A 12,707-nucleotide genomic window follows, 5' to 3' on the forward strand; every position below is an offset into this window, starting at 1 on the left:
CATCACACGGTGAAGGGGGTTGAGAGCTTTATATGAAACTTTATTGATCTCTGCCGGAAAAATTAGGCCATCGCCACAGCCGAAGGGATTGAGCAGATAAACAAGGGACAATCACACACACAAACAGAATAAAGACAAAGAACTGAAACCTCTGCCAACACCTATTTTATATATATTTATATGTGTATACACAGCGTTTCTCTGGAAAACGTCTCTTTCAAAAATGGGACTGGAAGAGAGATGCATTGTGGCAAACACGAAGGCTGAATAAAACCAACATACAACAATGTGACAGCAGTTCAGCGGGGACCAGAATGTATATGAGAGGCACAGTAGAGATGACAGTAGGAGGATGGATGAGAGGGAATTTAGAGAAACAGAGATGAAAAAAAATGAGTGGCATTTCTTCTTCAAACATCAGCTCTGCCGGCTTCTCTGTGGTGAAGTCCAGCTGGGACTCCCTGCGTCACAATGCTGCTGTTGCAATCCGCTTGGTCAAAAATATCTCTCTCTGGTGCGCATATCTAGCACATCTACGCACACCAATGATGATTGATGCCTCTATGCATTTGGCACCACTTCCACCATCCCTTTGAAGGTATACGCTGATCCTATAGCCCCCCTCTGGAAGTCTTTGATCCGACACATATTTAGCTCGGATTTAGAAGGAGAGGGGTTTCGTGTTAATTGCTACAAATTGGCACATGAAGGGTTTTTTTTTATCTTAAAGACCCCCTCTGGTAGAAAATCAAGTGTTTGACCTTGTTAACTCGTCCATATGGTCTTCTTTTAAAGGCTGGAAGGCAAATCATAAGCAAATGGTTACGCCATGGCTAGGCGGTTTCACCTTGAAACTGCAGTGCACCGATGACTAAAACACAGACGTCTGTGGCTTCATGTGTCAGTAATGAACAAATCCGGTGAGCTTGTGGGGCGTGGCTTTCTGTATCGTGATTCTTCTTTTAAATCAGATTACAGTTTAAACATGTGTGGCTGAATTACTCCAATATTACCACTTCACATTGTGTAGCGTAGAGTCGCAGGTGAGCTGGTGTGCTTGAGCTGCAGCCAGTGGGGAGCGGTGACTGTAGAGAGAGAGGGAAACTTTATAGATGTAGATATATAGATAGGGCTGCAAGGTGGCGCGGTGGTTAGCATCGTTGCCTCGCACCCGGGATCTTTCTGTGTGGAGTCTCCATGTTCTCCCCGTGCAGCGTGGGTTCTCTCTGGGTTCTCCAGCTTCCTCCCACAAGGTCCAAAAACATGTGGAGGTTAATTGGGGATTCTAAATTGTCCGTAGGTGTGAATGTGAGTGTGCTTGGTTGTCTGTCTCTAAGTGTAGCCCTGTGATAGACTGGTGACCTGTCCAGGGTGTCCCCTGCCTTCACCCTGAGTCAGCTGGGATAGACTCCAGCCCCCCATGACCCTAGTGAGGATTAAGTGGTGTATAGATGATGGGTGGATGTATAGATATAGATATCCATTCCAGAGGCAGCAAGAATGTCAAGTTTTATCGTTATTGTTATTTATATGGATTACAATTTCTAAATACTTAAAGAAGGTGTATGCTGATTAGTTTTGGGGTATGGTGGAGAAACTGTCTTTCTCCGCGTGTTCGTTTCTAGAGATGAGATAAGATTCAGTTCGGTCTCAATCAATCAATTTAATCACACATTGAATATTGCATTACAGAGCTCTGGGTCAAACTCTCCCTAGGACAGAGCAAGACCACTTCCCTTTCCCTCTGACCCCTCTTTATACTGCTAAGTCACATGATGCATGGTCATTTCGCAAAACAAATGATTAGGGCCCATCTTCATCACACTGAGTAGTTGCATCCTTGTATGGACTTCTTTTCCTCCGTCTTTTCCTCCATCTGTTGCTTGTCCTGTGAAACCATATAAGGAAAAGACCCAAGCAACTTCTCCAAAAGGAGACATTTCATGATTATGTGCATATATGTAACTTCTTTTATATTTTAAACCTTAAGGACTATACTTCACACATGATATAATATATTTACACACAACAGGTACAACCAACCAACAACTCAACAATAGGTCCAACAGTGCAACAGATGTGAAGGGTCAGATGAAACAAACCCCCGAGATAACCAAAGAAAACTCTCTTCATCAAATACCCTACAAGTCATAATGGTGCACATACAGTTTTTTGTCAGTAATTACATCAGAGACATTTCTGATTTCCAAATAAAGTCGAAGCCAGTCTGACTAAACTCATCTGTCTGACATTCCAAGATCACAGAAGTGACTTTGATCAGTACCATCGCTCATAGAAATAATGGTTTGAGCTCTACAGTTTAAACCCAAGTCGTATCAAAGCATCAGTTTTATGTAAGGTCTCCATTCAAATATGTTAAAATGCAAATATTTAGGTTGTTCTACTAAAGGTCAAACTGTAGCTGAGGCTTCCGAGGAACTGTGTAGGTTGTTTTAGCCTGAAGTGTTGTTACCTGCTGAAATACAGGACGTACCAAAATGTTGGTTGAGTTTTTAAATGAAGCCTCTTTACGAATGTAGACAGTTAGGTTTGTTTGTTTAGGTTGGATTGGTGACACCGTACTTCCCCATCCGTCGGCCCGTCTCCTTATGCGTGGAATGCGTTCATAAGACAGATTCAGACGCTGGTTCGTACAGTGTCTCACTCTCTCCTCTCACCCAAAGCTGTGGTGGAGTTCGTTGCGAGTGAAAATTTAATTTCACCAATGACAGCAAATTACCCCAAAACACAAGGGGTTATGGGTAGAAGCAGAGGGATGGAATAAGTCACGGATGAAAAGCTGAGCAGAACAAAATGAAGCTCGTTTTCAGATGTTTCTTCATGCGTTCCTAACCGGTTAGACAGTCCAGAAAAGCTGACACACAGCTGAAACTTGCCTGGAGACTTGTGTCAAAATCACCTCAGCGCATAAAAAATGCACAACTTACTAGAAACCCACAAAACAGAAATAAAGACAAAAAACTCAGCTAAACGCGCTGACATCATTTTACATTCCTTTCATGTCGGACCGAGATGCGGAAGAACCCAGAAAAATGATGTCATGCTCGAGAGGACAAATACATCCATGGCTGTGTGAAAATGACTTCTCAGCATTCAGGTTTTCAGCCCGTTTCCGTCTCCTTCCACCCCTCTTCCTCGCTCCAGGCCGGCCGCCCAACGTTCCTCTGCGTTTTCGTATGCATGCGTGCATGTGTTCAGTGAGTTCTGGCCCGAACTCAGCGGCTCGCATCAGGGATCAGCACATTGTTCAGACTGCAAGCCGCATGTCGTGAACTGAGGAGGCAGAGTGGAAGGACGAGAAGGAGCGCTGCACTTCACGCAGGCTAAACTCTGCAGTTTAGTCAGATAATAGGGCAAGTAGGAGCTGCGACTCCTCCTGCATGCAGGACGCCTTCAAGAGAGAACGTATCCCTGAATAAGAAGAAAACCTGCTTCGAAAACCCCCCAAAATGCATTTGATTGTTGAGCATAAACAACATGAGTACTGTTCTTACAGCCTTATTGGTAGAGGAGGTAAAAAAGTTTACCTGAGGGTGGTGCTAGAGGAAAGGTCAGGGGCATAGACTGTATAAAAGATGGACGTAGCAACCGGTCCTGAAAAATGAAGCCAACCCGGAAGTGTCAAAAACCTGCATCCGCGAGTTACTGGCTCCAAAAAGCCCTGGCTCCCATAGACTGGAATTGAATAGAAGTGATCACAGATCACGAAATACTGCATTCCTACAGCTCAGGATTTTGTTCTTATTAGTTTTCATGGTCAAATCCAGAGATCAGGTGGCCAATCTGAAAATAAATCAATACTGAATTTTTAAAAAATCATCAACATTTTGCGGGGCAAGGGGCGTGGCTGGCTTGATTGACAGTCGGCAGCGACCATACAGACGAAGCGAGCAGAAGGCGGTAAATGTGGGCGGGCAGAGAGGGCCCGCCTCTCAGTCCGTCTGACCAATCGCTGCTCCTATGGCTCCGCCCCCCTCCGACGATTTTCGCGTCACTGGCTCCAAAAATCCAAGATGTCAACCAGGAAGTAGCAAAACCCTGGCTTCATTTTCTCAGTGCAGAAACCAACGGGTGACGTCACCGCAGCTACGTCCATCTTTTATACAGTCTATGATCAGGGGTCATTGAAGTCAAAAGGATTTGCCCTCAGGCAGCCATGTCTGTTTAGTTTGTACACAAATAAATCACCATTCTGTTTAGGTGCGGTGTAATTGCTTTCTGGATTAGGGCTAAAAACGAATGATGCGTCACGTTTATGATCAGAGTTGGCAGGAGGTGATCGGGGTGGATGGTGTGCGTACAGAGAGCTTATGGCTGACATCATCCAGGGCACTTTGGTTAACGTTGGGGAAAGTCATGGTTTTGGTGGTAATGTAGCTCAACATAGATCAGTCTGGACTTGTTCTCTTTTAAACCAGGTTGCAATCTAATCTTTATCCTAAACATGAACGTTAAAAGGTTTAATAAGGTGTTGTGATCATATTTCAGATAGATTTTGGTGCATTTGTGACTCGTCAAGTATGTAAATTATTATTTTGCTAATCAGAACTATACTTCCTTCACGTTTGCTGTTGCAGTGTAGTCGTATAGAAACGTATTATCTACAAGACAGGGTTCATCCTCTGGGGAGCAGAACTACGATAACCAAATCACAGCCACTGGTTCATAGATTACTTTAACGTTTACTTTAAGTTTACTTTTCTAACACCTGTTTCTGGAAAGACTCTGCTAAGATAACAACCCTTTCATTAGGCTGTCCGTTGAGATAAAATCCCCGCTCGACAATTATAGAGTTCTCATCTTTGAAGCCTCGTAAAAGTGAAACATGAAATGCATTCATGAGGACGCGGCGCATTCCTCATGTCAGCGTCCGATCTGTTTATCAGTCCCTTCCATGCTCAGCCTCCTGTCAGGCTCTCGAAGCAGTCGGAGTTATTTTCTCTACCAGCTAGTATTTTTCAGATCTTATTGAGCTCCTTATCGGGACACTCTGTGACAGTCTCGACTGCTTGACAGATGATTTGTTCTCTGTTCTTTGTCTGCAGTGACGACGTTGGGAGACCTTTTTGACTTGTTTTCAGTCATCAGGGCCGCGGAGTCGTCTGAATACGTTGCAGAAACCCAACAATGCGACATTCTGTTTATATAACGGGCTCATTTTGTAAAGTAGGGTCCGGTACATGTTGTGTAGAAGTGCCTGTTGTAGAAGTGTACTACATATTATATCTTATCACAGCATTAATTAAATGTCATTATTCTGGTGTCAGTGACCTTTCATTAGCCTGGAGGTACAAAAAAGACATTTTCTCCAGCTGACAGCTCCTCCTTCCTTCCTCCTCCTTCCTCCTGCTGGATGTGTGTTTCCACTCGGAGATGTGGAGTTTTTATAGTTTTTTTAGCCCGGCCTGACACATGTGCTGACCGCTGGCACTGCATCTGAATGTGTTGATGTTTATCATGATAATGGGACAGATTTCATTTCACTTTCATACACGGCCCACAGCGCAGCATATGTAAAACAACAGACAGGAATAGACGTGATTATTCTGGATTCCACGGGCTGACTGAAGACTGAAGACCAGCGACGCAGAAGAAGACTGAGGAGCACTGAGCTGGAAGTTGTTTTTTTTTCCCGTCTTCATTATCACCTCATCCTTCTTTTTCTAACTTTTTTTTAAAAGTTATTGTTTTTTGTTTTTTTTATGTCACTGCATGTATTAGCCTGGCATACCACAGTTATTTTCAGATTAAGTTGGCCTTCTCAGAAATGGCATTCATTTGCATAAGTGTTATATATAAATGTTTTTATGGACAAAAAAAGACTCCGGTGCAAGAGTTCTGGTTTATTTTTTATTTTTTTGTGTGGGGAGTATAAAAACCATGGTGATTGGGAGGTTCTTGAAAAATTATAGTAAATAAAGTTAATGTTACGATAATTATAATATACTTTTGGAGGCTTTCATTATGCTTTAATGAATATAAACACAAAGAATAATTTTGTTGTGGATCCAGTGGGTTAGGCTGTGGGCTACGGCGCTGATTTTTTTTAACACATACAGGCACATTTTAAAGTAAATACACAATTAGATAGCTGTCACTGGATTAGTTTGAAGAAAACTTAAAGAACATGCTTTTTCTCAACCAAGTTTTTGAGTTTTAGGGAGCATATTTTTTCTAAACTGATTTCTTTGTTTGCAATAAAAATTAAAAAGTTGTGAATTGTAGAAAGGTGGATTTATGGTTTCATGTTGGCGTCTAGCTCCCTGCATACACAGAGTAAAGGATTATGGGAATTCAACCACTGCCGAGGCTGCAGAGACGCGTTCGACAATGACGTCATGCGTAAATCAAATGCTGATTGGTTGAAGGTGGCCTCGAACCAGGAAGTGTTAAGACCTGCTTGTGATTGCAGTTATCTGACGTCATTGTTTATATCACTTGGTTTCTTTCCGTTATGCTTCAGTATGACTGCTGTGTTTTCTGCAGAAGGGACAAAAGACAAAGGCCGAACAATTGTGGTCGCATGTTTGACCTTAAGTCAGTAAAAGTATGTGTGTCATGTGTTGAGATCTGACAGATTTATAACTCAAAGGAGAAATGTGTGTGTTTTTTAAAGAAAACTACAATCTCAAGTTCTTTTCCTTTATTGATTCACCCCTTCACCATCTATCCCTCCTACTCACACATCCCCTTTTCCTTCATTTTTCTTTTGCGTCTCCATTTTCCCCCTCCTCTGCCTAATTTCTCTTATTTTGTCTTTACCTTTACTACCTCCTCTACTCATTCTTCTGTTACTATAATTTCATTTCCTTCCGTTTTTCCCCTCCTCTGTCTAATTTCTCCTTTTTTGTCTTTACCTTTACTACCTTGTTTCTCCTCTACTCATCCTTCTGTTACTATAATTTCATCTGCTTCCCTCCTTCTTCTCCTTCCTTATGTCCTCTCCTCCTTCACCTTCCTCCCTGTCCTGCTCTCCGCATGTTGACAGACCTTCACAGATGATATAAAAAGACAGAAACAGAGGAAGATGCTGTTGTGTTTTCACCTCCTCCTCCTCCTCCTCCTGTGTCGCCTCCTCATCCGTCTCTCTTCTTCTTCTTCTTCTTTGGTCTCCCTGAAGTGAAGTTTCCTCTCTTGTTCAGGCTGTTGTCTCCTTCGCTGCCGTGAAGCGACACAGAAGCCAAAACAACAGCGAGCGTCGAAGCGCCTTCAAACCGAACAAATCCCTCCTCAGAACCAGGCAACATGAAAAAAATAACAACAAAAAAAAAAAAAACGACATGAAGAAAAAGAGTCGACTCGTAGATGCAGACAAACATACGTGTGTGTTTGTGTGCGTATTTTTGACTGGGCCGACGGGAGCTCCCGCTGCGCGTGGCCGTGTGATCTTCTGAAAGTTTACTTGTTTTATTTTGGAGGAACCTGTCTCTCCTCGGCTCTTGTCTTCTCTCGCAGCAAGGCGGAGATGAAACGCGAGAAAACACGACAGACGCTGTAGAGAAATGTCACCTCGTCCCCTTTAGGCTGAGAGCTGCTCGGCTTTCGCGCCGTCGTCTGAACAAGTGCAGCTAGCTTAGCTAACAAGCTTTGGTGCCACAAAGCGGGAACAACAATGGCGCGGAAACAGCAACTAAAATACACAAAACTGTTGTTTGTAGAGTTTGTAAAAGCGGCGCGGAAATAAATGAAAAAACATTAATGGAGCTCAATTTAGGCTCAAAATGACAATTTAGCGCCTGATGTTGTTGCTGGCAAACTTGTGAAAGCTTCAACAAAGGATCGAGTACAGAAGATAGCAGGAATCAAGGGTTGGATTTTAAATGGGATCCACAAAATAGTGTTTGATTCCCTCATTTGGATAATATGCACTTTTAATTTTCACCTACTCGGCTCTGCAAAGCTTTTCGGACTCTTTTAGGTCCAAGTTTTGGTTTGGAGTGTGATATGTGATTAACCCATTGAGCTTTACCTGCTCAGTGCCAAACAAAATTCTTATATATCGTCAGTAGGTTAATTCTGCAACCCCATAAATCTGCGATAATGTCAACGTAGAGCAGATTGAAAACCAGCCTGGTTCTGCATTGTACACAGACTATTCTAATTATTCAAACAGGGCCTCGGATCTGCTAATAATGATCTTAGGTGGCAAAAATCTCAAATCCCCAACCACCGGGCCGCGGACCGGTACCGGGCCGTGGGTCATTTGGTACCGGGCCGCACAGATAGAATAAAAACGTTTTATTGTTTTTTTTTTTTTTATCTCCAGCGGAGTCTGCAGGGTGTTTTATTTTGAAACATGACTAGCTCGTCTTCCCGTCACTTCCGTTTGTGTTCGTTTCCCGGACTTGACTGTCAGTTTTGATGCCCGACTGCTAAACGAAGCCGTCAGTCAAAAACAAACGTCTCAGGAGAGCTGCTTTGGAAAGTGGGAGAGACTCAATACTGAGACAGAAGAAAAAGTAAACATGTTAAGCAATAAACTTTACATTAACGCATTAAAGCATTAAACTTTTCAATAGAAAAAAAACAATTATTGTTTGTTATGTGCGTAATGACCGGTCCGTAGAAAAATTTCTTGCTTAAAACCGGTCCGTGGTGCAAAAAAGGTTGAAGACCACTGGTATAAAACACCAGTTCTGAGGCTCTTTGGTGTGAATTTTTAATAGTTTGTCTTGAAATAAATGGTGGATGAATAGTTGGTGAACATTGTGGAACATCTGGGACCTGAGCAGCCTCGTGTATTTCTTGGGGGTTGGTGGAGACCAAAAATAGAGCTAAAAAGAGAGTGGATTTTCTTAATCATTACATTCATCAGGGGAACATAAATATTGGGATGATTATGTTGCCCTGTATCTTCCCAGCAGCAGAGCATAGCAACAGTAAAATGTCATACAAGTTTCGGAGCAATGTGTTTTTGCAGGTTTGGATTAAGAAGGTAGCGTTAAGTTAGTCAGTGTGAATTGAAACAACAAGTACTTTGATTCAGTACAACTCTAAGCGATGGTAAAATGAAAGACGTTTTCCAGGCTTTTTATATTTTGTTCTGCTTCAGTGTTCAGTGGTTTTTTTTTTCCTTTTGTTCACAGCAACTTACATCAAGTTCATTTCATCTCCATAGGAACAAGAGTTACAGATTTCACACATTTCTGAATGCATCTCAGCCGAGTTATGCGAGTCAAAGTGAGGTTGAAATTCAAACAAGAAAAGCCACAATTATCACAATGTAGAGAGGATGAAATGTGGTGTTTCAAGATGTGCACGTAGTGACAATACAACAAAACATTTGGGGGTGAACAGACGAAAGACTAAATGTGATGAGAAATGTATTCAGTTTTGCAGCAACCACACAAGCAGTTTTTAATAAATTAAAAACCATTTAATTACAGGCAACAATAACTTTATTCTACACTAAATACATAACTGGTCCTCCTCTCGTCTTCTTCCCTCCTCCAGGTGACGAGTGGTACCTGTGCAGGTTGACTCTGAGCATGCCCAGTCAGGCCGACCTGCAGTGGGCCATGTTCCCTTCACCTTACCTGGGGGCCATCAGTCCTGATGCCACGCCTGGCTCCGTAGTGTACCGGCTGTTGGCACGGCAACGAGACGGGTCGCTGGGACAAGCCCACTTCGTCCTGCTAGATGGTGAGTGTTCAATTTTGGTTCATTTATTTTACTTATGCAGATGCAATTGTTTGGTATATGTTGATGTAATTATGCGATCAAAAGTATGTGGTTGTCTCTGTCATTGTTTCCTCCCCTGATTTGGACCATATAAGCTCTAAGTCAGGTTTTTGAATTATGCTCAACCATTGCACATCCTGTTCTACTGTCCACATACTTAAGGCCTGTAAAGCCTACCTACTGCACAGTGCTCAAGCCCTCAGAATACATCCGTCAAGACGTTATAAAGAACCTTTAGTCGAGTAAAATAAAGTTCAAAATGCATGAAAAGGTCTTTCAAATTCCCCTCACTCCTCCGTTATTTACTCAATATGTGTTTTTTTTGTTTGTTTTTTTTTATTACCTACCCCAGTCGAGCCTCCCTCTTTTTTCCAGTCAATTTCGCCTAAAACTTGTCATGTGTTTGCTCCTGCTCTTATCTCCCGCCTGTATCTGTAATTAGGTCCGCTGCTGCTCTGCCAGGCACTTTGTGACAAACCTGTTTTGCTCAAAGGAGCGATTTATAAATAAAATTTGACTTGTTGAATTTCAATTACTGTCAAGTGGGAGAGGGAGAGAAAAACGCACATAAACAGCATGGAGCTGCGCTGTTAATCGCTCCCTGGGGCAAAGAAAGCTCCCAGATTCAGGAATAATAGGAAAGTCTCTGGAGAGGCAGCGAGTGGGAGAGTTGTAGGGTGGGCGGATGGGCGCCGGTGGCTGTGGATTTTTTATTTTTTTTATCGGAGAAAAGGAGAAGGAAGGAGGAGGAAGGAGTAGGGGAGATATTTTGAGAGCTAATTTCTAATGCTTTCATATTAAAAGCGTCTGACTTCCCTTTGGCGTTATGTGACTACATGTGTACCCACGAATAATCCAATAATTTATATTAAAAATGGTTTTCAACATCATGCCAAAATGAAAATATATTCACAGTTTGAAGCCAATTAGTGGCTTTAATGCGATTTTACTCAGTTTGAGTAAATTTACAGTTTGTGTTTGAGCAGCTGGACAGCAGCGGGAAAGAGCTTCTTTAAAAAAAAGTTTGCACTGTTTTAATGATTTACTGTAAAACTAAAGGTTACAGAATAGTTTTATTTCTATAAAAGCTTCTCTGCCATTATACTAGTTAACATTTAGTACTAAAGGAAGAGTAGGTGTGTTTTCATTTTGGTGAAATGATGGCAACAGATTAAAGAAAAATGGTTGTTTTAAAAGTCTTTGGAGCCTTTGTGTCACCTCTGATTGAACATTTAAACCCCGTTAGCACTGTGGAGTCTATTGTGAATGTATCGTGACTAGTGGGTGAAGTATAGCATTATGTCTTCAGCTCCTGTCACGGTCACACAGCATCATAAAATCAGATATTTGCGACTGTCATCAGTGACTCACAGCATCAGTGTTTCAGCCGAACAGCACAACTAAGTTCACTCAGTTCCCTCTATAGGCCCTGCAGTCTTACGCAGGTTTCCGTCGCCCAAACCCTGAGCTTTAATTCCCTCCATGTTGTTTTTGTGCAAGAGCATGCAACAGTTGCCGTTCTTGCAGGATTTTGTAGGGCGTTTACCTCCAGAACTTTATTGAGTAAAGCTTCTAATGTACTATAACTTCAGTTGTAAGGTTTGTGCTCCTTAATGACATTTTTTTGCAGCTAGTTTTCCAACTTTTCTCACTTTAAAGTTCCTGTTCATTCATCTTCTTAGTTTGTGATGGAGCATATGAAGATTATATGAACTGAAAATTATTTTTTTCAGCTGAAACCACCATGTCGAGGAGATTTTACCTGCTCCCCAGCTAAAATTTTATTGTGTCTTGACTTTTAGAAGGGCTAAAAGTAAACTTTCCCATGCACTTAATCGTGAGGATTTAACGATCCCTTAAATAAAAGTCTCGTAGAACCCATGTGAAGGATGTTGCTGCTGATTTTGAGCAGGCTTCACACAACCACGACACTGTTGTTCTGCAAGAAATGGTTCCAATAACTCCCTCTAAAATCAAAATGTACTTTTTTTTTTAAGTGTCTTTGTGTTTGAAATGAATAAACAGGACACACTAACAGGGTTTTCAGTCATCCTGGTCATAGCTGTCATGCATCTTTCTAGTCAGTGAGGTTTAAAGGTGCTGATTGATCTACTATTGGAGAGAGTCAGGCTCCCTGTTTCCCACTGTTTCCAGTCTTAATGCTAAGCTAAGCTAACCAACACAAAACTGATGTCCATCTTCTTGCCTCACTCTCAGAAAGAATGAGAGCATTTATCTTTACATTCAGTGTAATCGTCTGGCTGAAATCATTTCATTTCATAATTTGAGGAGGCTTGAAGAACCACCTGCAGAAGCAAACGAGCTCTCTCTTGGTGAGACTCAGACAAAATCATGTCAGAACAATCCACAAATAGACGGAGCGGGAGGAGATGATTGACAGGCTGGTTGCAGCTGCTGGTTCAAAACCCTCTGGTCAACAGCTGGGGATCCTTCTCTCCCTTCATTCTTCCTTTGCAGTCTTCTGTCCTTTCCTCTCTCCTGCTACACCTCTGTCATCGCTTGCTTTCCTTTTCTTCCAGCTCTCCATCCCTTCTCTCTTATTCTTTCTTCCACGCATCTTTTCCTTTCTCTTTCTTGTCTTTCTGTCATCTCACTTCTTCATTGCTCTCTTCTCTTTATCACTTCTTCTTCTTCTTCTTATCCTCCTCCTCTCCGTCTTTTCTCCTGCTTTCCCTCCGGCTCTTTCTCCCCATCTTTCTACTGCTCTCTTTCCTCTTTCTCCCGCTTCACCCATGGGGGACGTGGGTGAAAACGAGCCCGCTCACTTCCTCTGAGTCTTCAGAGAGTGTTAACCAGCTCACAAACACACACAAACAGAAATAAACACACACATTCAGAATCCCCCCAGCCTCAGTTTGCCTTATTTGGTTTTTCATAATTGGACAGCTGTGACTCTATCTATCTATCTATCTATCTATCTATCTATCTATCTATCTATCTATCTATCTATCTATCTATCTATCTATCTATCTATCTATCTATCT

At 42.1% G+C, this 12,707-nt stretch overlaps 1 protein-coding gene across 1 annotated transcript in view; it reads left to right on the forward strand.

Annotated features, from left to right (window-relative positions):
• Window positions 1-12,707, forward strand: part of LOC103358277 (neural-cadherin) — a 183,653-nt gene that overhangs the window by 69,030 nt on the left and 101,916 nt on the right. The window contains exon 2 of the mRNA XM_008283185.1: window positions 9,475-9,663. Coding sequence (XP_008281407.1) covers window positions 9,475-9,663 — 189 coding nt within the window. The remainder of the gene's footprint in view (window positions 1-9,474; window positions 9,664-12,707) is intronic.

Source organism: Stegastes partitus, unplaced genomic scaffold (genome assembly GCF_000690725.1).
Source record: "Stegastes partitus isolate 25-593 unplaced genomic scaffold, Stegastes_partitus-1.0.2 Scaffold300, whole genome shotgun sequence".
Classification (NCBI taxonomy): domain Eukaryota; kingdom Metazoa; phylum Chordata; class Actinopteri; family Pomacentridae; genus Stegastes; species Stegastes partitus.